Consider the following 27816-nt stretch of genomic DNA (forward strand, 5'->3'; position numbering starts at 1 on the left):
ATTCTTTAGATTCGCATGGACTGTTATCAAAATAGATACTAACTTTCGTATTTGAGTTGCATTTCAAATACATGTAATGGAATTTCTGCTAGCACATTCTCAAAATGGCCAAATACTGGCTTCTCCATCTAATTCCTTGTGATTCTATTCGGCATGAAGGGAGATATCGTAGCTTCCAATCCCCATGGCGGTGGATCTGCTAAGATTGAATGTTTGATCATCAAAAGGGTATGAAATTCGCGAATTCCTTCTTAAAATTTAACATTCTTGCAATAAATGTTTGGTTTTGTTCATTATGCTACTTATGTGGTTTTCATATCAAATGTAAGTTTGTTGACCTTATAAGCTTCTTTATCAACTTCCATATGACGGAAAAGTTCTGCACCATTTATGTACAGAAATATTTATTAGTACTTCTAAATCGTAAGCATCTCTAATATACACTTTCAGTCTCCACTATGAAATGTCTTCCTTTATGTCTGTTATTTGGAAAGACAAATGAGACGTGCCCATAAAAGAATATATCTGAGTCTCTGTAATAGGAAATATTTCAAATCATCCATACAAAATCATCATGTAATGTAATTAATGAGGAACAGAATGTATCGGGGTAGATATAAAGTACGAAATGATGGGATGATAGTGACAAAGTGACGTTGAAGAGTTTAAATGGTAATGGGACGAGGTGATAGTGTCAAATAATCAGAACTAAGACTCAAAACTCAATCATAACATCATTCTACAGGCTGTATATCACAACTTTAATTGGAATCAGAATTGATTGAAAAAAAAATAATTATAGACTGTACACATTTTTATTAATTAATGAAATTCTGTCGATACAATTGCTTATTTCTTTTTTGACAAAAGTGAGACGTCGATGACACAAGCAGCTAAATTACACTAAAAACAACAAATACTTTCGTACCAATTATTTTCTTTTTATTTTACACTTAAAATCTACAATAATAATTAGGAGGTGCGACTACTACTTAAGTTTTTTTTGGAAGACTTTCGTGTTTTGTTGTTTCATGTATAATTATACACATTTTTTGTAAATTGATCAGTCAACAACAGTAAGAATTTTTTTCTTTTTATATATTTGTACACTTATACGTTTTTGAATCACGGCCTTTGTCCATCGATATACCGTCATAGATTTATTTTTTCATAGATATTTTTAATTTATTTTTTTTTTCTGTGCATACTTCTTTTTTTGCCATAGGATTCTTATTTATACAGAGGTTAAATAATGATTTTTTTTGAAGCTATAACATTCATATTAGTATTCATAAATATTGAGTTAGCGAATAAATAAATTATTTAATATTTTTGTTCATTTTTTTTTTTTCGTTTTTGGCAGTCGTTTAGGTTTAAAACATTTCCTATAAATAAATATTTAAAACTCAACAAATCTGTACAAACTTGGAATAATATACAATCAGCGAAGCAAATATATTATACAAATATCAAATAATTTAATCCACTTTTTTCTCTCTATACAACATTATTGCGTTAGCTACACATTTTTTGTTGGTTAATCGATTTTTAATTACCAGTATTAGAAATATACGCTATAGCACATTTATTTATATTTTTGTAGTGTTTTTTTATTGTTTACTCAACATAGTTTTTTATACACCTATTTCGATTCTTCTTGAACTTTGAAGACTATAATTTTTTATTCAGGAAGATTCGTTATATTTCGTTTAATTATATTTGCAACATTTACAACAGACAATAATAGATGATTTCTTCTTTGATGTAATGAAAAAGAATCTCTTTTGTGTATCTGATCAATTAGTTTTGTTAATAACGATAACATCTAATCGCCTAACATGATATGTTTTTATACTGATAAAGTTGGTTTTCTTTTTTATTTTACATATATAAAGTGTTCCAAAATCTCTTAAGCTTGAGTGAAACACCCTATATACACATATTTTTTTTGACATTTTTTCAAAATCAAGGTTTTCTCTCAATAAAAAGCTTCTAATAAATCAACATGATTAATTAAATTATAACTATAATAATTATTTAATATTACTTTTTTTAATTGACTCTGAGTATTAAAATTACAACTTTTATTTCATTTAAAATTTTTTCTTAAAAACAAAAACACTCTGCGTAACAATCAATTTTAAAATAAAATTTAACAATGATATGTTAACGATTTGATATGTTTTACATCTAAAAGAAGCAACTAATTCATCAAATACACTTGATGCTTTTCCAAAATTTCAATCCCAGATGCAACAATCATTTTATTTAACCATTCTTAACAAATAAAAGAGATTTTGTTTCAATCGATCAAAAAAGAACATCCAAGTACAGATATAAGTGTACGATTTTTTTAAAGAGTAATATTTGTGTTGAAAGTAATGATATAATCTATATATGGTCAACAACTATCTTTGGTGTTACTTATAGGTTGTGTCCAAGTCGGTCCATTTCAGCCAAGAGGAAATCGACGTCGCTTTCTTTGACCGCAGCTGAAGATATAATGTTTCTAAAAAAGTTCGGCCTTCTATCATCCGGTTGATAACCGACCATTAATGTCCCACTTTCCATCATACGAGCTTTTAAAATCGGACAGATCTAAATCAAAAAGAAACTTATAATTTGAGCAAAAAAGAATTTGATAAATTACTTTTCCCAATTCCGCCTCTCTTGCTGAAGTATGAGGCATCTTCCTTAATCTTGTTGGAATATACCAAAAGCTGACATTGACCATTTCAGGTTCCATGATAAGATAAAATTTATCGGGTTGCTCTTTAATTCTTTTCACCATATATTCAGAAAGTTCCATTAAACGATCCATATGTTTTTCGAAACCTTCATCGCCCTATTAAAATACAGTATTACTGGGGAATCTAAGCATATTACAAAAAAACTTTTAGAGCAGAAGTTGTAGCAAATTTTGTTCTTAACAATATTACTTTCTTTCATTTTTGCTGTCAGATGCATAGATTTCGAGAAAAATACGAAAATATGAGATTTTGATAAATTTGTTGCATTTTCACGTTATTAATGGTAACACTAGGAAATTGGAGCATGTCATAAAAAATCTTTTAGAACAGAAGTTGTAGCAAATTTTATTCTTAACAATGTTGCTCCGTTGCACTTTTGCTCTTAGATGCGTCAATATCAAGAAATATACAAGAATATGGAAATTTGATGAAGTCGTTTTTTGCAGGTTGTTGATGGTAAGGTAACACTGTGGAATCTAAGCATATTACAAAAAGAACTTTCAGAACAAAAGTGTACCAAATTTTATTCTTAACAATATTGCTCTCTTGCACTTTTGCTCCTAGATGCGTCAATATCGAGAAAAATACAAGAATATGAAAATTCGATAAATTCGTTGTTTTTTGTAAGTTATTGATGGTAACACTGTGGAATCTAAGCATATTACAAAAAAAACTTTCAGAACAAAAATGTACCAAATTTTATTATTAACAATATTCCTCTATTGCACTTTTGCTCTTAGATGCGCCAAGATCGAGAAGAATACGAAAATATGAAAATTTGACAAATTTGTTGCTTTTTCAAGTTATTAATGGTAATACTCGGGAATCGGAGCATGTCATAAAAAATTGTTTAGAACAGAAGTTGTAGCAAATTTTCTTCTTAACAATGTTGCTCTCTTGCGCTTTTGCTCTAAGATGCGTCAATATCGAGAAATGTATAAGAAATGAAAATTTGATGAAGTCGTTTTTTGCAAGTTGTTGATGGTAATTCTGTGGAATCTAAGCACATTACAAAAAGTACGTTCAGAACAAAAGTGTACCAAGTTTTATTCTTAACAATATTGCTCTCTTGTACTTTTGCTCCTATATACATCAATATCGAGAAAAATACAAGAATATGAAAATTTGATGAATTCGTTGTTTTTTTCCAAGTTGTTGATTGTAACATTGTGGAATCTAAGAATATTACAAAAAGAACTTTCAGAACAAAAGTGTACCAAATTTTATTCTTAATAATATTGCTTTCTTGCACTTTTGCTCTTAAATGCGCCAATATCGAGAAGAATACGGAAATATGAAAATTTTTCGTATTTGTTGCTTTTTCAAGTTATCAATGGTAACATTTGGGAATCGGAGCATGTCATAAAAAATCTCATAGAACAGAAGCTGTAGCAAATGTTAATCTTAGCAATTTTGCTCTCTTGCACTTTTGCTCTTAGATGCATCAATATCGAGAAAAACACGAAAACATGACAAAGTGATAAATGCCTTGCTTTTTTGCTAGTTGTTAATGGCAACACTGTGGAATCTAAGAATATTACAAAAAGAACTTTCAGAACAAAAGTGTACCAAATTTTATTCTTAACAATATTGCTCTCTTGTGCTTTTGTTCTTAGATGCGATAAGATCGAGATAAATACGAAAATATGAAAATTTGACGAATTTGTTGCTGTTTCAAGTTATTTATGGTAACATTCGGGAATCGGAGCATATCATAAAAAATCTTTTAGAACAGAAGTTGTAGCAAATGTTAATCTTAGCAATTTTGCTCTCTTACACTTTTGCTCTTATATGCATCAATATCGAGAAAAATACGAACACATGACAAAGTGATAAATGCCTTGCTTTTTTGCTAGTTGTTAATGGCAACACTGTGGAATCTAAGAATATTACAAAAAGAACTTTCAGAACAAAAGTGTACCAAATTTTATTCTTAACAATATTGCTCTCTTGTGCTTTTGTTTTTAGATGCGATAAGATCGAGAAAAATACGAAAATATGAAAATTTGACGAATTTGTTGCTGTTTCAAGTTATTTATGGTAACATTCGGGAATCGGAGCATATCATAAAAAATCTTTTAGAACAGAAGTTGTAGCAAATGTTAATCTTAGCAATTTTGCTCTCTTACACTTTTGCTCTTATATGCATCAATATCGAGAAAAATACGAACACATGACAATTTGATAAATTCCTTGTTTTTTGCGCGTTGTTGATGGCAACACTGAGGAATCTAAGAATATTACAAAAAGAACTTTCAGAACAAAAGTGTACCAAATTTTATTCTTAACAATATTGCTCTCTTGTGCTTTTGTTCTTAGATGCGATAAGATCGAGAAAAATACGAAAATATGAAAATTTGACGAATTTGTTGCTGTTTCAAGTTATTTATGGTAACATTCGGGAATCGGAGCATATCATAAAAAATCTTTTAGAACAGAAGTTGTAGCAAATGTTAATCTTAGCAATTTTGCTCTCTTACACTTTTGCTCTTATATGCATCAATATCGAGAAAAATACGAACACATGACAATTTGATAAATTCCTTGTTTTTTGCGCGTTGTTGATGGCAACACTGAGGAATCTAAGAATATTACAAAAAGAACTTTCAGAACAAAAGTGTACCAAATTTTATTCTTAACAATATTGCTCTCTTGTACTTTTGTTCTTAGATGCGATAAGATCGAGAAAAATACGAAAATATGAAAATTTGACGAATTTGTTGCTGTTTCAAGTTATTTATGGTAACAGTCGGGCATCGGAGCATGTCATAAAAAATCTTTTAGAACAGAAGTTGTACCAAATTTGAATCGTAGCAATATTGCTATCTTGTGCTTTTGCTCTTATATGCATCAATATCAAGAAAAATACGAAAACATGAAAATTTGATAAATTCCTTGTTTTGTGGAAGTAGTTAATGGCAACACTGTGGAATCTAAGCATATTACAAAAAGAACTTTCAGCACAAAAATGTACCAAATTTTATTCTTAACAATATAGCTCTTTTGCACTTTTGCTCTTAGATACGTCAACATTGAGAAAGATACAAGAATATGAAAATTTGATGAATTCGTTGTTTTTTGCAAGTTGTTGATGGTAACATTGTGGAATCTAAGCATATTACAAAAAAAACTTTCAGAACAAAAGTGTACCAAATTTTATTGTTAACAATATTGCTCTCTTGTATTTTTGCTCTTAGATGCGTCAATATTGAGAAGAATACAAAAATATGAAAATTTGACGAATTTGTTGCTTTTTCAAGTTATTAATGGTAATATTCGGGAATTGGTCCATGTCATAAAAAATCTTCTAGAGCAGAAGTTGTAGCAAATTTTATTCTTAACAATATTTATATGTTGCTCTTTTGCTCTTAGATGCGTCAATATCAAGAAAAATACAAGAATATCAAATTTGATGAGCTCGTTGTTTTTTGCAAGTTGTATCACTGGGAAATCTAAGCATATTACACATAAACTTTTAGAACCAAAGTTGTAGCAAGTTTTAATCTTAATAATGTTTCTCTCTTGCACTTTTGCCCTTAGATGCGTTAATATTGAGAAAATACGAAAATATGATTTGTTGCATAATACTTCAAAGATACAACTTTATTGAAGTATTGAAAATCTGTAGATTAATATTATTCTATTATATTTATAGTAATTTTAAAAATTATTTTAATTAATCTGTTTATTATTTGAAATTCTAATTTTATCTCGACTTCAATCCCACATCAGTGAAAGGTAAATCTAAGATATAAATATACTACGCCGAGTCGTGTGCGTTCAAGAATTTGCCTAACCGTCGCAAACACATCCGTTTAAAATTTTTAATAAATAATTTGAAATCGCCAGTTAAAAACCGAGCGTCTAAAATAACTGTTTCGATTAAATAGAAGTCCTTAAAAGCTGTTTTAACACCCGGGTTTGATATTTTGTTGTTCGGAATCGAGTCTCGTGTCCCCAGTGGCGCAATTGGTTAGCGCACGGTACTTATAAGACAGTAGTCGTGAGCAATGCCGGGGTTGTGAGTTCGAGCCTCACCTGGGGAATTTTTTTTTCTAAAATTATTTTATCTTAATTACCTTAGCTCTCCATTGCAGCCACAATTTGAAAATGTCATTATGACGCCCACATTGAATTACTTTATCGCCGGTATCGTACTGGATATCGTAAAGTTTATCTTGCATAAACAAATAATCGGCCGACATGGAGTTACAACTCAACAATAACCCCTGAAAACAAAGAAAAAACATTAAAAAATTGTATTTTTATTTCACATTCACTATCTATTGAATTTCGAATCACGCGAGGGTTGCCAGTCGATGTAACACGGTCGTAGAATCTCCGGAATGTTAAATTGAAAATTCCGGAACACAACAAACCTAGAGGGGTTCGCAACATTCTTTTCGTTTATCTCGGTTATATTCCCCAAAGCTATTTATTATCAAGCACAAGCAAAAAGTGATGAAACTCGATATGTTTTTACTTACGTTTTCTTTGAAATGAATCGTTGAACATTGTAACAAAGCTCCTTGTAGTTTATGGGGGTTCCAAGTTACAGAGTGAGCTCTAAAACGGGAAAAATAAAGTTGTTTAAATAACCGTACATCAAATACAAACAGGGATTGTACTTGTACTTTGAGCTTTGAATACTAAGGGTACGACTTTGAACAGATGTATGACTCTCACGGAACGAGATTAAGCTTGAATTCCAGCTTGCTCTGACATGATTTTGCTCTTTACACAACGAAATGCGGGTTTCACAATGGGAAACTTTTAAAATTAGGAATAAAACGATCGTCAAACTTTTTTATAACAAATTTGTAACTAAAACTTATTTATTTTCTGATAGTTAACTTTTAGGTATATATTTTGAAATAAATATCGATTTATTATCTTAAAATCAATCTGAGATAACCTGCCTCCTGTATAATATAGCATTAAAAAGGTCGTAAAAGATGCAGAACTAAACAATAGAGCCACAATTCTTAATAAATCCACTCAGATTCTTGCTTATGCTGATGACGTGGATGTTATATCAAAATCAGCAAGGAAAGCTAAAGAAACTGTGTTGACTCTGGAATCTCTGGGGGATGGGCCTCCTTATTAATGAGACAAAAACAAAGTTTAAGTCAGTTATGGATAATAGAAGACCATGATATAGTGGACAAAACATCACAATTGTTGACCAGAACTTCGAGGTTGTTGCAGAATTTCAGTATCTAGAAACTACTTATGTGCGAATAAATGCTATATCGGCCTATCCAAATACCTACGAAGCCATAACATTTCTCGAAACACTTTATAAGACTCTTATAACACTCATTTTGGTATATGGTTCCGAAACTTGGACCCTAATAAGAAAAGATGAATCTGTACTAGCTATATTTGAAAGGAATACTGCGTTGAATATACTGGGAGATTTGTGTAAGTGCAACTTTAAACTACATAATAGCTATGGATCATCTAGAAACAGGGATACAGTGTCAACTATAAAGATGGGCAGCAAAAAGAAATTTATGGCAGAACCTATAGGATCTTGAAGTAGAGAAAGACCTAAACTACGGTAGATAGATGGTGTGACGGAGAACGTCAATAAAATGGGTGTATAAAACTTGATAATACTAAGGAACAGGAAAGAATGGAGATTGAAGCTTGAGGAAATCAAGGTTTTGCAATAGGGCTATATGACATTGTTGATGGAATATCTTCACATAATGTATCGCTTTCGACAATGTAATTAGTTTCTTAAAAACTACTTCTACAATAAGATACAGTATCAAAGTATACTATAAGTGATACTTTGAGTCCAAGAAAAAGGAGGAGCAATGATGTAATAAAACAAGAGAAGACCCCGAGGTTATGCACAAAATAAACCCTATTTTGGAACAATGAAATGAAATAATAACATATTATTGATAATTCTCCCATCCACACAGCAGGAATGTAGATACTTTAAGGATGGTGCAAAAATGTTCAATGGTAAGGTTTAATAGTGTTCAAGGTTATAGATATCAGTAGATAGTTGTAACGGTAAAGGGCTAATTTGGAGTTTCCTTTAAGGTAAAAGAACGGGAGGCAGGAATCCGTCCAAGACATCCCAGCAACAAAGCGTCATAAATCCAAAATGCTTCAAGAAAGCACTTTGAGCAAGAAGATTTTTTATCAAGGAGGAAAATGGTTAAGATGATCCTCTCAATAAAGAATACTACTTATAAATGTTAGAGGACCAACAATGAGTCACTTACAAATTAGTAAGATTAATACACTAAAGATCGTGGTTGATAGTTAGAAACTTTCTGCAAGAGAGCAGAGGCAGAATAGAATCTAGTCCGTACAGGTTCCAATTCCAGCACTTAAAAAGTATTTTTGATATGTACAACACTAATAAGCTGCATATGATTTAGACAGTACTTTCATAAAGTTAAAGTTTAGGTCATGATAAAACAACCATAATATGAATTACATAGAATTCCTCAATATTAATACAGGGTGTCCCGTTAAGGGTACGGAGCGGCTGTATCTCGATAAGGGTAATTCCTAGAGGTATGGGGAAAAAATCCATATAGGCAAAGTGGGCAAGAGAAATAGCTGGAAATTATTTTGATGAAAATGGAATAATTTTGAAGCCATAACTTTGACATCATTTAGTAACTTGGATAATACCGCATCGCTTTTGTTTTGCAATATTTCTAATATCTATTATAATAAGGGAGGGGGAGGCCAATGCGTTTTCAAATGTTTACATTTCAATATCTCCTGGACCATTCAACCGATTTGAATATTTTTGCATTTTATGCTCTTTTAAAAGATATTTTCAGTAAGACCGTTTGGTTTAAAACAAATAAGTTAGAGGGCGTTATTTGCAGCGATTACTTATTTTTATGATTTTTGAAAAAAAGTTAAATGGAACGGTACTATTTACTTCACAGATTCTTAGTCACTTTAAAATTTGCTAAATATTAGTGAAAACCGCATCTCGATATCGCCATACGTTCTTGAATTATAGAAGAAAATGTTAAAAACTCGAGTGCCATCAATCTGATCCAGTTACCTCATTGGTAATCATGTAATCGTTGGCTTAGCGATTACAGGAAACTAGCAATGTGTAGCCTATTCAAACATCTGTATGAATTCGTAAATCACATTGGTGCGCAATGCGATTTCATATAATCTGGGAACCCTGAAAACAACTGTTCACAAGATTCCTTAAGAGTTACACATAGCTTATATGTTACTATTAGTTACTCCTCCTAGCGGTCGAATTACGAACTTCAAAACAATTTCCAGCTATTTCTCTTGCCCACTTTGCCTATAAGGATCTTTTTCTGAAAGCTCTAGGCCTTACCGTTGTCGAGATACAGCCGCTCTGTACCTTTAACGGGACACCTGTATATGGTTTTATCACCAACCAAAATTTCAATATTAAAAAAAAATTTCTTTTCATCCCTCTCTTTACTTTCCCCAAAAATATTTGCAGTATCGATCCACAAGTAAACCTCAACACCCTCCAAGAAAAGTGTGGTAAGCCGATAAGAACCCATTCAATTTGCATTTTGTGGGTCTTAAAAAAATCCCAATGTGAAAAAAAGCAATTGGATAGAAACACACTTCATGTTCCATCCTTTTTATAACCTTCATTAATTTAATTGTAATCTTAAAAAAAAGTAATCTTTAAAAAAACTAAATTTTGGTTCAAGTTTTTGTATAATTTTTTGTGGTTTAGTTTGAAACATTGGAGGGTAACCGTTGTTCACAGTTGGCACTCCAAACCCTGTTATTAATTACACCACCATCAATCACTCTCGAGATGACGTTTGAGGCACACCTACTTCTCCACTTGGTGGTGTAACACGAAGTGTCACTTTAAAATGGTGTTGCTGCTAACTTTAAAGGAACGAACTTTCGATCCTAATTAATCTTATCCATCAAAAGAGCTTACCTTTCGACGCCGCTTAAACGTGGATGCCTGTATTTTTTGGAAAGTAAAAGTCCTCCACCCCAAGCAGCCTTAAAAACAATAAACAAATAAAATTATTTTTAAAATGATGAATGTTGTAAGATAATAAATCGTAACAATAAAACCGGATCAATGTATTTTTTTATATCTATTGATTGATTGGAATAAAAAAATAAATATATATTGATATGATTCTTGTTAAAAAACATTTATTTTTAGGTACTTACATCTACGTGTAACCACAAGCCATATGTTTCGCAAATATCGGCAATTTCGTTGATTGGATCGAAAGAACCTAAAACGGTTGTACCTGAAGTGCAACAAACGAAAAATGGGATGTGGCCCTTTGCTTTCCGTTCGACGATGAGTTTTTCGAGTTCAGATGGAATCATTCGGCCGTTAACGTCCGACGGAACCATCAAACAATTGTCGGTTCCCAAGCCGCAAACTGAAGCGCACGATTTCACGGAATAATGGCTCTATAAAGGAAACTCATCGGTCAAATTTCCTGAAAGAAACGATCCAAAACGAAAATACCTGATCGGATGTAAACATCACCAGCTGACCTTGAATCGTAGCAATTCCTTTTTCTTTATAGTTGGGAAACATCTTGTGTCTAGCTGCGAGAAAAGCATATAGATTCGATATTGATCCCCCTAAAATAAAATACCCAGCGTTTAAGATGAATTCTTTAAAAATGTTTTATTTTTATACCTGGAGCTAAGATCGAGTCACCGTTTTTCCAGTTACACCCGATAATTTCTCTCATATGAGTCATAACCACAGTTTCCATTAAAATAAAAACTGGAGCAATCTCGTACGTAAACATATTCGTGTTGGCTGTTGCAGTAAGCCATTCCCCAGCCATAGATACAAGATCAAGACCGCAAGATAACTGATTGAAGAAATGCGGGTGTCCTGTTAAATAAAATAAAACCAGCAATAACAAAAAATCCTTTAACCCCAAAAACTTCACCCTCCTAAAAACATCTAGATCCCAACCATCAATTGGACATTATCTCGATCGGTTGCCCAAAATAATTGAATGCCAGTCAAGTGTAGACAAAAACATTATTCCCAGACGTTAGTCGAGATGGGCACAAAAAGAAGTTAGATCGTTTTTATTTTACATTTCCTAATTGCTCATTTTAACCCCGAATACCAAGTTCGATTTTGGATTTAGAAAACGAATCATTGTCACAATAGTGTCGAAAGTACGAAAAGGGATTGAATGCATTCCTGCTGAAAACGGAAGGAAATGTGGTGCCTCCTGCTTGATGTTAGGGTGTTCTACTCCTGCTGCTGAAGTGGCAGGAGTCGCGCTAATCTGTGCGTGAATGGGGGCTGTAGGGTGGCGTCTATCGGATCGGAAAATGACAGGAGAAGATATGTCAGAAGCCCTTTTTATAAGGGGTGAGATATCGATAAAGGTTTTTATTTTTTCTTAGATTGAAATATTTTTGTATTTCTGTAATAATGTTGAAGATGTGCTCATAGATTGTATTAAAGACTCCTCCACATATTCATTACGCAGAAAATCTTACAGTTATCCTCATAAAAAAAGTTGTAAATAAATGTAAATAGTTTTCCTCATACGCTGCTTTTGCAGAAATACTAGATAAAGAACAAATTGATCTATGTTAATATGGATATATTCGCAGAATTCTAATATTATGTCGTTGCATAATTTCCTACATAGGTGGTACATGATATGCTATGAATATTCTTCTACAATATTCTGCAATACTAGAGGTGAATTGCTTTATAAAGAGGAATCTAGTCAAAAAGAATTTTGTTACTTGGATGGGATGTGTGAGCAAATCAAAGCTGTTACAATGTTCCTACAATGTCTGCTACAACGATATTTGCCAAGATGGTGGCGTATTGATAACATTTAATGAATATGCTTACTTGTACGCTTCTGTGAGGGAAATGCTGACAGGACAGTAGCAGAATTACGAAGCGATTACGTTTTCCGTTTTTAATGTTTATGTGAAACTGGTTCGTTTATACCTAAAAATCAAATGCTGGTCCACCTTGAAAGACGAACAGCACGATTAGAGGAACAAATTCTAAACGTTGTAGATTAAAATCCCATGGTTAGTACATACACGGGACCGTCCATTTAGTAGTGCGAGATAACCCGAGTTACTAACGTTTAGCCACTCTACGAAAATGATAACATTCCGTGGCAACATTTTTGCAATTCACTTTTAAATAGAATTAAACAAGATGAGGATTTTATCAGGCGTGAAAACAGAGAAAAACAAAAAATAATAAATATATATAAAAAACGTTGGCTCAAAAGGGCTATCGACCGTAGTCTTTCTGCCCGGGATAGAATTTGCTTCAGTTTTGGTTAAATATTTTGGCAAAATAGTCGTCCCATTTCTAGAGGGGCCAAGCTGAGGATGTGTAAGACCTTGGTCAGACCAGTTTTAACTTACGGAGCGGAATCCTGGAATCAGATGGAAGCGAACAAAAGCGCACGTTGAGTTTTTGAGAGAAAAATACTCAGTAGAATATTTGGACCACTGATAGCAGCAGATGCAATACGGAGGAGAATGAATTTTGAACTCCGAGATTTGACACAAAGACTTAGATAAGCTGGACACATTATCAGAATGCCCTAGAAAAGAGCTGTGAGCACAGCTTTTATAGCAAACATGGCAGGTACAAAAAGTAGGGGCAGGCCCCGCACGAGATGGAAAGATAGAGTGGATTATGATGCCAGGGTTCTGAGGATTGAAATTGCCAAAAAGCCAAAGCCCACCCCAGGCTGAAAATGTATTCAGAAAATATTACGGTACTGTATAGCTCATTGCATGCAAGGTTCTCTTTTTTTGTCGAAACATGTTTCTTCAACATGTTGACAACTAGTTGCTGTTTCTGCGATTAAATAATCAATTTGACTTGATGTGGTTCATGTTTATATTTTAACATTATCTGGGTAACTATCAAAACTTGTTTGCTTATATTTCATTTTTGTATCTGTAAATTTATACTTCACTAAGTAAAAAATATTCTTGAACAAAGATTATTACTTTTGGTTCAAGCTTATCATATTTTTGCTTATACAAAAAGAAGATCATTTTGTTGAGTGAAGAAAAACCACATATTTACAAATTTTGCATTTAAACTTACTAGTAGTGATATACGAAAAAACGTAATATATTTTATTGATGATCAAATTGTCGAAATCCGTTCACGCTTCCTTATCTGAGCTACCAAAACCGGACTTAGATGTAACTTTATTTTGGAATTATTTCTAATGCAACACAAGATGTATGCAACACATTACATTAAGATTCCTTTAGCAGTAGTAGAAAGGTTAATGGATAAATTGAACGATATCTAATAAACAAAGTGAGTCACATTTTACGTAAACAGCTCTGAAGTTTGACGCAATATCTGCTTCGATAGCCGTGATCGTCTAGTGGTTAGGACCCTACGTTGTGGCCGTAGTAACCCAGGTTCGAATCCTGGTCACGGCAATGTGAAAGAGCATTGTCACGGTGAAGCGATTTTTTTTTTGTAAAAAACTGTTATTGTTACGCTTGAATAATTTTTCGATATCGTTACGTTCTCTGTAAAATATGCTTACATAAACTGCTGTATCTGCTCCGGTAGCCGTGATCGTCTAGTGGTTAGGACCCTACGTTGTGGCCGTAGTAACCCAGGTTCGAATCCTGGTCACGGCAATGTGAAAAAGCATTGTCACGGTGGAGCAGATTTTTTTTATCAAATTCTTTTTTTAAATTATTTATCAAAAATAAGTCTTTTGTCTCAGTTTCGGCCGAAACCGTAACATAAATAAAAGACAAAATCCAAGAATTTTAATAATACTGTATTCATCACAAAGTAAAAAACATGACTAATCCTAATAATGCATGTTTTTGTTAAATCGTGCTATTTCACCGAACTTAAAAAAGAAATCGAACAAATAAAGGAGCAACGCACTAAAGATGAAGCTACTCTTCAGAAACAAATAGATGACCTGAGGGGCATTATAGAAGGTCTAAAACCCCAACAAAATCTTAACCGTCAAGTAACCACCAAAGTGGTGTATAGCACAGACGAAGATGAGTTACCTTTGGAGACTGACTGGATAATAAAACAAGCTAAAAGAAACAAAAACGTAAAACTGAAACCTCACCATCCAAACTGTCTTCGCACAATTTGACGTAAAAAACAAAACAAAGGTATTACAACCCCCACCAATATTAATTTATGATGTCAAACAATATGATGACATTTATAAATTACTTAAGGACGTAATTAAAGAACGATTTTTAACACATGCGCTAAATAACGGCACAGTAAAACTGAATCTTAATTCGGAAGAAAAGTGCAGAGAAGCATCAAAGATGATTACTGAAAAGAATTTGTCCTGGTCAACTTATGAAAATAAGCAAACCAGAAATCTGAAAGTGGTCGCTAAAAAGACCACTTAGTTTAGTGACCTAGTGCCCTAGTCGATTCAAACGCGAGCAATAGTGCGGAATTATAGCAAAAACAATAATATCCTAAATGTGTGCTCCGCGTATCGCAGTGAGAGGGTTTTTGTAATTGGTCTTAAAATGGTAAAAATATTGACCATTTTTATGACATTTGGTGTTAAAAATAAGTAACTAATTAGTATGTATTTCACTTCGAACCAGTTTCTGAAGAAGGTTGCAACATGGCATCCCAAACGTCAAACCTTTTCTTAAAAGACATACGGGAAAACCCGAAAGTTTCTAGTGTTAGTTCTAGTTTTAGTCCTAATTTTAGTTCAAATAACTCCGGCCGTGAAAACCTTCGTACTTATAGTATATATTTACTAGGTGTTATACAATTGTGCTATGCATAATATAGAAAAAATAAAAAAAAATTCCACCGCACGTCTATGTCTTGTAGTAAAGACTGTCTTGTAGTTTCCTGATCACTCGTGCACTCCTTCGAAAGTGAGTCTTGTGAGATTCTTTACATCTTCTTGTCGCTGTTTCTATGCCTTCTGCTTAGAATAAGGCATCATTGAAGACCAACTGCAAAGTGTGAGATAAATAACCTATAGAATCAAATAGCGCCATACGAGTTGCACAACCCATATTTGCTATATTTCACGAATAGAAAAATTTTGTTGTTTATGTTCCATTCACCCATAATTCGAATAAGCTTTTTTGAAACGTAAACGCCGGTGTTGTCCTTTTCTAGTACAGTAGCTTCCAATATAACTTTCAATCTTTGTGATCCCATTATGAAATGACTTGTCAAACTCAGTAGTGATCACGACTTTGATGTATTTGTCCATACATCGGTCGTGCAACTTAACCATTTGCATTGTTCAATTATGTCCATTACTTTTGCCTTCACTTTGTCATACGTTTAGGGCATTAGTGATATTTTTCAGATTTAAAACTGTATTTACAATTGACGTTTGGATCTGCTAAATTAAAATGTCTAAAAGCAGTATTTTCCACTATTAAAGTATTATTATTAATTCTCTTTATCTTTGCATGATCACCTGTCCATTACGGTTCTCTTGTCATTTTTTTGTTATATTTATCACATCTATCTTTTTTAAATTAGCTTCATTTTTCTTCGCATCCATTTGTGATTGTTTCAAATGTTGTCGATCCTTTGAATTGTAACATTTGGACAAAAGTTGCTTCAATCCATGTATAGTTTGTTGTTTAGAATGTTGTTAAGAATACAGTTTTTTGCAAAGTTTACATGGCTTTTGAGAAGTCAATTCTCGTAGAAATCAAAACTCGTTTTTCGCCTTTCTCTCTTTACATACTTTTTGTATACGCTTCACAAGGTATCCTTCATCTTGCTTGAAACAAGATGAAACTTCCGTACGCGCAGGCCAAAGCAAATATGAGAATAGACGAACACCAGCCAAGACTAGAGCAACAAAGTTTCGGTTCTTGCATAAGGTTCGGTTGATTTTTAGCCGAAACAACAACATTTACCGAAACTCATATTTTGGCCGAAACCGAATTTTCAGTCGGATACTACTATTTTCTTTCTTTTTAAGAAGTATCATTAAAATTTATATATGAATAGAAGATTAATAGCCACAATAAAAATCTGTTATTGGAGTAGTAAAAGAGAAAAAGAGAGGGTTAGGCACACTCCGGGGTGAGCAAAGTTTTGCACCCCGACGGCAAATCCTCAATTAAGGGCACTCAAAGCTCCCCCATGATTCCAAGCCCTTTTCGAACTCGGTCCCACGTCAGATTAAAAATTACCCCAGTTTCGGAATGCTCCGATAATTGCACCCCATAAAGCTTAGGGGATCGCTACATTTGACGCGACATGTCCATTTAATTGCATCGGAGCGCCACCAACAAAAAATATCATTAACAATAATTATAATAAAAAAACTAAACGCTTTCAAACAATTATTTATCATTTTCCGAAGATATTAATTCAATTTCAATTTTAACTAATTTCTGGTTTTAATAATAAGACATTAAAATATACTATATTCTTGTGTAATCATGTCACTTGTTATGGTCATTGTTGAAATTACCTCGAAAATTAAGTGGATTAATGTTTACGTCAAATTCGTTTTAGTACAAGCTTTTACTACAGTAAACATTGTTAACCGATAACATTATAAGTATATGTAAATATAACCTAACATTATTATCTAGGCATGTTAAAGAGATTTCGAAAAATAGCAACATAATATAACAATTCCAAAAGAATATACGAAACTTTCTTAATTTCGTTTCGTTCTTACTTGAGAGTGAAAATTATTTTCTCGAAATACCCCCTCGTCCATAAACGTCAACAAATATAAGCGAGTCTACAAATAAGAGCCGGGTTTTGATAGTCCGAAGTGGGATTGCTCGGTAATCCTTGTAATCTCGGGATTCCGCCGCCCCCGGCATGGGGCCCCTCTGCTCGCCTTTTAATGCCTCTCTCATACTGCCGCCGTCGCAGATGTACTACTTGAACAGATGTTACTGACGTGCCTTCGTATGGTTCATCGTTCCCCTCAGTTCGAGATTTCCCAACGATTTTTCTTAAACGATTCAGATTTCAAAATAAAAAGAAAATTTTGAAATTTTATTTATTCAATTCAATTGAATTCAATAAGGGTGTGTTTGTGGTTAGACAGGCGATAATAAATACACAACAACAGCTTCCTGATGGCACGTGTCATCGCCACTCCAACGAAGAACCCTCTCGAACCTCCCCTATTCTGATGAATACTTTGTTTGCCTCCGCAAAACTTCATAATTCAATGATAAGATGCCCAACACCATCCGGATAGTAACCGTTATCTGTTATGGACAGTTTTAGGTTCAGGAGGCCCATATATTTTTTTTACGATGACGCATGATAAATGGGGAAGATAAAATCCGCACTCCCTAAAGAATTAACAACAACGAAAAAATTGAAGATACCACGAGCGAATACTGCAGGTAATGGAATCATAACAGACTGCAAAAGTCACCCTCTGCTGGACTCAATAGCTTGTTAGTGGCTCTGATAAGCACTGATTCGATTACGAAACGTTCCCCCACAAACATTGAGAGCGCCACCGTCGGCAAACGCACGATGGATTATGAGCACAAAGTGATTTAAATAACAAACAATCTGTAGAGGTGCTTGTGGGGTAGATAAGAGTATTATTATTAAAACGGAAATGAATCCCCAACCTCATTCTCAAAATATAAAATTTTCTTACCTGTTTTTACTTGATATTTAAGAGTTGTTGCACAATCATTAACAAGCTGTTGGAGAGTGACACCTTTTTCTGGAACTTTTAAATCGAGAAGATTTTGCATCTCCTCAGGATGATGAAAGTCTAAAATCTTCTCTTTACGATCGTTGGTGGCTTTGACGAAGTCCAAAAGGATGTCGACGATTCTTTGAAGGAATTCATTGGTTGTTGAACCATCTTTGTATGGCAATAGGTCTGAAAACATAAAAAAAATTAAAAACTTTTGGGTCTAATGATTAACTCTCGATAGCTTTATTATTAAACAAATGTTATGCTTCAAAAAAGACATTTTCAGCTTTCATTCAAGATATAAATCGTTTTTATATATATTCCATAAATAAAAAGATCTTTATTCTCAAAAAAGTGTTGACTTTGTTTATACCAAAGAATACTACTCTAAAATGTGTTAAATTGAACATGTATTGATCTACGATTAATATGGTATTATATTCAATCATTACATGTACTGATTGTTCAATTCCGAGCTATTGTTTGTATAATTAGTATATTAGTATTATTATAGAGCATTTCTTAGAACCAATTTTAAGTCAGCTAAACGAACAGAAACAAATATTCAAAAACATTGAGCGAAATGAGCGATTAAATAGATTTGAACGTAGCAATACAAGTACTATTTCAAAGCAAAGGGATGGATACTAACCTTAGAATACTATCATGGAATACTGATAGAGTCTTGCAATACCAAGACGAACTACAAGAAATCCTAAACATTGATAAGATTGATGTGCGCTTAATAGCAGAAAGTTACTTTAACAATCAATCATATTCAAATTTTAAGGCTATACCTTATAGCCTTTATCATACCCTTCACCCTGATAACTCTTCCAAAGACTGGAATAGAGATCTGTAAGTGTGAAAACAAAACCTTATCGGGTGTTCAAGTAAGAAACGTTAATATTTACAGTTTCTAAGGTAGCAAGCTAATAGATTCATAGTGGGCGGAGAGTTAAATGCAAAACACACCAACTGGGGAGCAAAATTAAACACAGCTAAAGGACAGAAGCAGTTGAAGAAAATATAACCCTACTCACAATTTGAAAAGAGAGATTCGGGAGAAAGATCAATGATAAATCTATGAATGCTTATCTAAAAAGCTACTACTAAAAGACCTATAATACAGAACTCTCTCATTAAAAACGAAAACACATTAAAAAAAGCAGAAGGTTTTGAAAATCATCTAGAACAAACATTAAACCAAACGAAGATTAGGAAGAACCAGAATAACCTAAAGAAGTGTATATAGACTTAATAACTAAGTTTTGAAAAAGCTCGCTAGCTAACCAGAATTTAAACGGGTGGGACCGTACCCCGGGCTGTCATCTCGCCAAGGAATTGTTAAAATATCCTTCAGCCGCAACAGCCCAGTTTTTCGTAGGGCTCGGTAAAAGTGCCCTTCGCACTGCCACAGGTCTCCTCACGGGACACTGTAAAGTAAATAAGCACCTTCAAAACATGAAGCTTGCTGACTCTCCTCTCTGTCGAGCCTGTGAACAGGATGACGAGACGGTTAAACACATCTTGTGTGATTGCCCCTCTCTGACCGACCTCAGAATGACATCAGGAATGCACCTCTAGGAGCTGTCCTAGCCTTTGGTAAATCCTTAGGCTGGTTGATGTGACCAGAGCGTGTAATGGGAGGATGCACAAGGGGCCCAATGGGGCCTAAGTGTGGCGTGCGGTTTTGCATGCACTCCCCAATCCATACATACATACATACATAGCTAACCAGAAAAACCATGTCATGAAGTAACCTCTAGCAGACCAACACTAAATAATGCATGACAACAGATGCCAGTATATAATCAATAATACTCAAACACTGCGAATTGTTGCTGCCAATCTCCGCTGGAAAGCACACGTTAAAAGGAAAAGACAAGGGCTTGTAATAAAATATAGAAACTTGCTGATATGGAGATATTTCTATGTCTTCTATGTCTAAAATAAGTTGTCCCTATATGTGGACATGTGGCACCCAGTTATGGGTCTGCACTATATAAAGTAACATAGCTATAACTAAGATTTCTGAATAAAGTGCTAAGAAACATCATTGTTGCGCCTTGTTGTATTAGCAAATAGCGACCTCCATAAGGACTTGGAAATGGGAGCTGGAGACTAAACTATTAGGAAATTTGTCGAGAGTCTTGAAGAAACGCTACACCATAATGTTAGCATCGAGGTCATCCAACTACTTGATAATGCTGAATTACAAAAAAGGATAAATAACTGCAGTTGCTATTAGTACTATTAAAAAACAAAGCTTGTAATTGTACATAATAAGTGTAGTGTATATCAAATCACATAGTCTAAAGAATGTTAGTATACCTTAGTGGTTATCAATTTTAGTAAGCTAAGTTAAATTTAGGTTGCTTACTTGAGTTGATACCGTAACATTGACAAGAAAAAGTTCTCGAGTGTCAAAATCGAAAAAGTATGTTTTAATTCGAGTAAATTCATAATTAAAACAAAAATAAATCATATTGATATTATTATAAATAAATTTACAGACTTTTCAACATGACCAAAAGTGTGCATTATTTAACCGGATTAATGCAAATTTAATCCCTTTTGGAAAATCTGCTTATCGGATTTCGGATATAAATTTAACGCGTATTTTGGGTCCGCTCCTTTTCTACTTATATTGTATGGTAGTAGAATGAAAAGGATAGAAATAACACATTTGAGGCATCACCCCGAAAAGGCACCCCTTGTTTATTTAGTGGGAGGGATTACAACCGCAATTCTTCCATTATCGAAAAGTTATTTTAAAGTTTAAATCAACCTATTATCCATCGATTTTACATTAAAAAGTAGAAGGAAAAAGAATATTTTGGGTCAATACCCGAACACCCTCTTCTCTACTAGATATTACAATAAAGTCCCAAACATCTGCTACCACCATCCCCCCTTTCAGTTTCATATCGATTGGATCCAGCTTTTGGTAACTACCTTTTTTTGCTGTGTTCATAAAAACGAAGGAAAGATCCTCGCGGTTAAGAACTCGAAGCGATTTATCACCATTTCATTTATTTTCTCGCGCGCTGTTTCATTTATTTTCTACCCCAACTTCCAAATCTCCGGATATCTAAATAACAATTCAATTTCCATTTTTCTTCCGGAAATCTCCCTTTCGTATCCGATCAAATCGAGCTTTACAACAGTGGTATCTAGTCAAATCCGTCAGTAAATTATCTGGTCTACTGGAATCGAGCTGAAACAATTTTTCAGCGGTAAGCTCGACTCCCTAGGCTTATTTAGTGGTGGTATTACCAATGTCACTGTCGGTTTAGTTCGAAGAGGACCCTTGAGATTCAAATTTTTTCGAGTTGATATACTACTAAATCACACTTTTAAAAATGTAACAAGAAAGTATTAATATAAAAATTGTACAGAAAATCTTAGTGAATAGATACCCTAAGGAGGTCTTAACCGATTTCCCTTAATAGCCCATCACTCAAACACTTCTAACCGTTAAACCTCCTATTTAGACCTGACGGATCACCCCCAAGTTCCTCCACTACAATCTATTTCAACCTTATCTCCTTTTTTCTTATAACATTTTCGACCACAAAGAGGAGTTTAACGCTAAGAAAATAAACGAGGGTAGGATTAACTTCACGAGTCTTCTTGTAATTAGTTTTTCTAATTTATGCGCAAATCAAGAGATGACGGCAGCTGCTGCCACCTCCCCGAAGATGGAAGAGACGCCCCTCGCTAAAATCCCGATCCGGAGGGGCGCGTTTCGGTTTAATTAAAACTCCCTTGGGCCCTTTTTTCAATGTTCCCATTCTCTACGACAATATGTGGACCCCCCGGAATTGATTACAGTCGACTATGTTTGAAGGCATTTTAATGTTAGGGTGTACACAAGAGTGGATTTTAAAAAATTTAAATTAAAAAAACTAGTTTTAAATAAAAAATATGTTAACGAGTTATTTCATTAATTTCAAATAACACAAAACATTGATTTAATTATGGTTCCTATCACGAGTTCCAAGATTAGGCAAGCTTCCTGTCTAGAGTAAAAAATTGAACTGCTGAAAGACCCAAAAGTTTTGTCTTGGAACAGTATACATGGTGACACGCAAGTAAAGAAATGTAAAGAAATAGGAAAACTATGTAGTTGCGAATAGCTTTTTGAAATGTAAGGTCAGCGAAAAAGATTAAGAAATTATCGAAGATCTTAAAAAACACAAGATAGACATTTGCGTCATCTCCAAAATCAAGAAGAAAGACCAAGGATCAAAATATTATGGAGACTATATGCTACTGTATCGTTGTAGGCATAAGGACGCAAGAGCATCGTGTATTATTAGTCAGTTAAAAGATTGCACATAAACGTAGCTACCATAAACAGCTAACATATAGGAGCGCCAGAATACTTCCAGCTGAAATTAAAATGGAGGTGGATACTTTTCACATAATGCAAGACACGGGATGACCAGAACAAGGAGAAGCACTCGAGAAAATGACTCTTGATAAATCAAAAAAATCGCAAAAATAAGGTGCCGTGGTTAAGATCGGAATTAAAGAAGTTGGTGGAAGAAAAAGAAAAGGCACATCTATGACATAAATCAACGAAGACACCTGGAGAGAAAGAGATATAGAATTACACGAACGGATCACAATCAGATTCGGAATAGAATTCCGTTGAAGAAATGAACTAAGCACTTCAGAGCATTATATTCAAATGCCCATAAAGTGTATGTACCTAAAATAGACTTAATGAGTAAGAAGTGGAAGTGCGGATTACCAGCAGGTTATTAGAAGAATTGAGAACACTAAAAATGGAAAATATGTAGGTGTTAAAACACGGTGATGAAAGTTTGGACTATATGCCAATTTTTTAATTTTGTAAAGTGCTACTGTATCTATTAGTTGGACATTAAAGCTCTTCACAAGACTCTTGAGTTAACATATTGCTACTGAAATCCAAAAGAGTGAAGAACAACAAGATTTTAGGAAAGATTGCTCTACTTCTATTTAAGAAGTAGTAGAGTATAACAGAGGTGTTCACCAAAACGCAATAACCTACATCTAAATATCATTGAGATAATAGTACAACTTAACACTTGTTTTATAAAGACTGGCATCCTACAAGGTGACAGTCTCAGTCCCTTGTTGTTTAATCTATATAAGGATAGAATAACAGACAAAGTATCTAAAGTGAACTACGGTTTACTATGAGTGGACATAAAATCAAGATTGTGTGCTATGCAGATGATAGTGTCGTACTGGCTGATGCTAAGGATGATGACCTACTTAACGTTGCAGCTGAAGAATTAATTATGCAAATCTCAATAAACAAGACTAAGACCATGATGATTGCAAGAGAACTCCGTAAGTATCGTAATTTAATTATCTAGGAACTACTATTTCGAATAACGAGAATCTAAGCAATATTTTAAAACTGTCAGCAATTTCTGATGCGCTAAAGTACACAATCTGCATGCGTGAGGTCTGTATGATATATACGGGGAAAACAAGGGTGAAGACGGCAAAAACAAAACGAAGTGTTATACAAATAAGATGAAAGACTTGAGAACAACAACGATTAATTCGTTGATGCATCATCATAAAAACAAGCATGTTCGAAATGAATGTGGTACCATGATGTAGTGATGTAGTGCAATAGGTGCGAGCGAGAAGGAGAGGTTGGAACAAACATGTATGGAGAACAACAGATTGGTCAAAATCGGTATGAATGGAAAGCCACTGTCATGACGACCACTGTTCACCTAAGCTGTGGAAGAAGTGTTTGACATCCTCATTCCAAGATATAATGACGAATGGGTAACGCAAGCCTAGGGCTTAAGTAAGAACAAGAAGATTTTAAAGTGCAAATTTATAAATACAAAAAAAGTTTGATAGGTGTTTAGGTTAAGTGCCACTTTCTTACGTGCATACTCCTACTAAGCAATGACAAACTTTGTTGTTACTAAAAATAGAAAGTTTAAACTTAATCATTCCAAAATGTTCAAAAATTTGATTTTGCAATTTATAAGATTGTAGTCATTTCGGTTTAAACCCAAATTTGCATGGTTGCCATTCTATAATTTTCAAAAATGTGGCTTTTACAAATTTTTTTAAAATTTTGTAACTTTTTTTGGCGATTCACCTAAAAGGTCATAAACGTATCAATACATTATATTCTTTTGACAAAACCTTTTTAATGTTAAGATAACAACTTTCATATTTTCTGAACGAAGAAGATTCGATTGAGATTTATTTTGATTGAAGAATTATTCTTTAGCTTTCGCTAAACTTTAGTTTAGCATTCTTCATTTTTCAAAAATATGATTTTCTATTTTCTGACAAGAAGAAGATTGGAGTACCTGAGTATCAATTTAGCACATGAATTATTTTTCAGTTTTTATGAGCAAGACCAGGATGTTTTCAACATTTGTTCTGTATATTAATAAACTGAAATAGGCTACACTTAATAGGCCACATCCTATATCTTTATTTAATGTTTAAGTTTGTATCAAACAGGTTCGACAAGTTGATGCAATCAGCCCAAAATTTTCCAAATTTTGTTACCGAAGAAATTCCGTTTTTAACCCAACCCAACCGAACCCAACCAACCTCGATATCGATTGTAATATACTTAATATACTCTTTATATACTCATAAGAATGTTTTTTCCAAAAATTGTGAATAATTCATGACTTTTTTATTTAATGTCAAAATGTAGACCGAAATTTAAAAAATCGTGTAAGGCTTTGTTAATGAAAATAAAGAAGTGATTTTAATCTCAAAGCTGGGATTTTTCTCAAAGGCGAAGTAGTTCTGAGCTTGCATTTGCCGTTCCAAAATTCCCCAGAAAAAATTCGTATTTTCAGTTTAGGGTTTAGCAATTCTTTTCCAGCGTATATTATTTTCTATATTATATCTTAACGATTCCATTTAACATTTTAAAATTAAATCTTCAACACAAACTTATAAATAAAATATTTATATTTGTAGACAACACATTTTCATTAAGAATTTTTAATTAATTTACTCTTATAAGATAATCTCTTTACGAAAGAGATCGTAAAATCTGGATTTTCTCTAAAAACGAAGAAGAGTTTTAAAGTTAATTTAGAATTTATCTACCGATCTCATCATGATTTTAAACGATTTTTAATTTATCGTTAATAATCACCAAATTATTTTAAGAAATTTAAGAAAATCAATATGAGTTATAAATCAAAAATTGAAAATATAATGGATAAAGTAATGTAACAATTAATCACCAATTTATTACTTTGAAATTCATCATAACACATTTGCTATACTAAAATAGATAATGACTCAAAAATGAAAAGAAAGATTTGGACTAGAAAACATTCTGAATAAAGCAATAAAACTTAATCCCCAAACGATTGTAATCCATCGTTTATAATTACCAACTTATTTGATAAAAAATAGGATTATCCCAGATTTATCACTTTGTGCAAATTGGGTAGATCCACCAAAATAGGCCATTTAAAATTAATTTTTGTTAACCACGGAACTTATTTGTTAAAAAGAGATTGAAAAGGGTCGAATCTTTAAAGTGAGGGGTTATCAAAATTAATTTTGAATTTATCTAACCACCCCAGCCCTTAAACAGTGAGCAGTATGGTGCACACTGGGAACATATTGTTTGCGATCCAAGTTCGTCGTTGTATCTCCCGGGCCGAGTTTCCCCGAGGGACTATGAATGATTAATTCTCCCGTTTGGATTCCAATTAAGGGATCCATGTCCAGATTCGCACCTGCTAACGATTTACGTCACGTAATATATTCGAGTAATTTTGATCAATTGACTGTAACAAACCTAAAATGATATATATTTGTGTTTATTCCAAAACTTGACCAATAAAAGAATGTTATGTTGTAAAAATAGAAGTTAAGCTTCAAATCAACTACCGGAAGTCGTTGAAGTTCTGTTCTTTGATCGAACTTCAATCCCCAGTGGCGCAATTGGTTAGCGCACGGTACTTATAAGGCAGTTGTCGTGAGCTATGCCGGGGTTGTGAGTTCGAACCTCACCTGGGGAACTTTAATTTTACACATCCTTACAAAAAATTAATTATATTTAGTCAGTATGGAACGGGAGTTACAAAATTTTCTGTTAAGATTAAGAAGATGGAATACATTTTTTGAATCATCAAGTTCAAAAAACCATTGTTTAGGTTTAAATTTTAAGTCTCAATGAATTTAATCAATTACTAAGATTACAGGTTAAATAAGTCAGATAACGTAATATTATCGCGCCACGAGGATTATTAATTTATTAAACTCATAAATCTTCCACGTCTGGACAGATTATAATTGTGAAACGATATCTAAAATTGTATAGGTGTTCCCCAAAACAGTATATTTATTCAAATATATACAAAAAAAATTAAACATGAAAAAAAGAAATAATCCTTTCAATAATCTTTTGTTCCATTCATGACAAAGACTTGAGAGGTGCAACGAAGAGAAAACTTGGAGATCTCCACGCTAAACATTACTTCCGTCTCAGTGGATCTATTTTAAAGTACAACAAACGAGCTTTTTGCCTCTCTACTTTTTCATTTATTCATTCTTTGGACCCCTCGTTTTGTTTTAAAGATTACCTTTTAATATTTTTTCTGTAAGCCATCGATTTTGAAACAAAAATTAATTAATAATTGAAAGCCTTTATTTTGATATCTACATCCACTTGTTAGATTACCCTATTCTTACTTGTAAACTTAAATGTCCAACAAAGACTCAGAAAATCAATACTTCTTGGCGCGATTCCAAAGGAGCGAAATCGCGCCAAAAACACCAACTCAAAAACGACTTTTTTAAAGAAATTTTTGCAAACTGCTAGAGGATAACGACTAAAACTAAGAAACAGCTTTCTCACCTGTATACTTGGAGTTGGCAATAGCCGCGTTCAGCTTGTAGTTGGAGGTGTTAGGCATGGTGAAGCTTCTTGTGGATGCTGTGCAACGTCTAAAAGTTGGACCCGGCGGTGGTCGCAGAGGTCATAGTAGGTGACCCAATTTAAATGTGCGCCCGCGCATTTGCGTCACGTTACCAAAAGGGCTGTCGGACGCCCCCAAATGGAGGTGTGGCTAAAATGGTGGAGGCGCCGGTTACCAAACCCCCCAACTCGGAGGAATATAGATTTTTCCCGTTAGCATCGCAGATGAAACTGGTAGCCTCGTGACGGAATTTTCGACTCCTCAATAAAGGGAATGCCGAGGGAAGCAAAGTTTTAACCAGGAACGACAAACTTTTTACATTTTATGTAGTTTTGATGGAAAAAGGGTTTCTTTTAGGGAGAAAGAAGCTTTCCAAATGTAGTGAGAGTTGAGTTTTTTATCTGTTGGGTTATTCAGTATTTTAAAATGATATTTTATATT

At 33.6% G+C, this 27816-nt stretch overlaps 1 protein-coding gene and 4 non-coding genes across 5 annotated transcripts; 4 read left to right on the forward strand and 1 right to left on the reverse strand.

The window, feature by feature from the left end:
• Positions 1–796: 796 nt before the first annotated feature.
• Positions 797–27400, reverse strand: LOC111423851 (glutamate decarboxylase). Its single transcript, XM_023057233.2, has 10 exons — positions 27315–27400; positions 18395–18625; positions 11422–11625; positions 11245–11363; positions 10935–11186; positions 10690–10757; positions 7238–7316; positions 6830–6979; positions 2651–2845; positions 797–2598 (listed from the first exon to the last, which is right to left on the reverse strand). Exons 1-10 carry the CDS (start codon positions 27370–27372, stop codon positions 2425–2427), a joined length of 1530 nt encoding a protein of 509 aa, XP_022913001.1. The 5' UTR covers positions 27373–27400; the 3' UTR covers positions 797–2424.
• TRNAI-UAU (transfer RNA isoleucine (anticodon UAU)) lies at positions 6705–6796 on the forward strand. Its single transcript is given in 2 exon segments — positions 6705–6742; positions 6761–6796. It is a non-coding gene; the product is annotated as a tRNA-Ile (tRNA).
• TRNAH-GUG (transfer RNA histidin (anticodon GUG)) lies at positions 14130–14201 on the forward strand. The gene has a single exon. It is a non-coding gene; the product is annotated as a tRNA-His (tRNA).
• On the forward strand, positions 14337–14408 carry TRNAH-GUG (transfer RNA histidin (anticodon GUG)). Its single transcript has one exon. It is a non-coding gene; the product is annotated as a tRNA-His (tRNA).
• TRNAI-UAU (transfer RNA isoleucine (anticodon UAU)) lies at positions 26384–26475 on the forward strand. The gene is given in 2 exon segments: positions 26384–26421; positions 26440–26475. It is a non-coding gene; the product is annotated as a tRNA-Ile (tRNA).
• Positions 27401–27816: the final 416 nt, after the last annotated feature.

Source organism: Onthophagus taurus, chromosome 7 (genome assembly GCF_036711975.1).
Source record: "Onthophagus taurus isolate NC chromosome 7, IU_Otau_3.0, whole genome shotgun sequence".
Classification (NCBI taxonomy): Eukaryota; Metazoa; Arthropoda; class Insecta; order Coleoptera; family Scarabaeidae; genus Onthophagus; species Onthophagus taurus.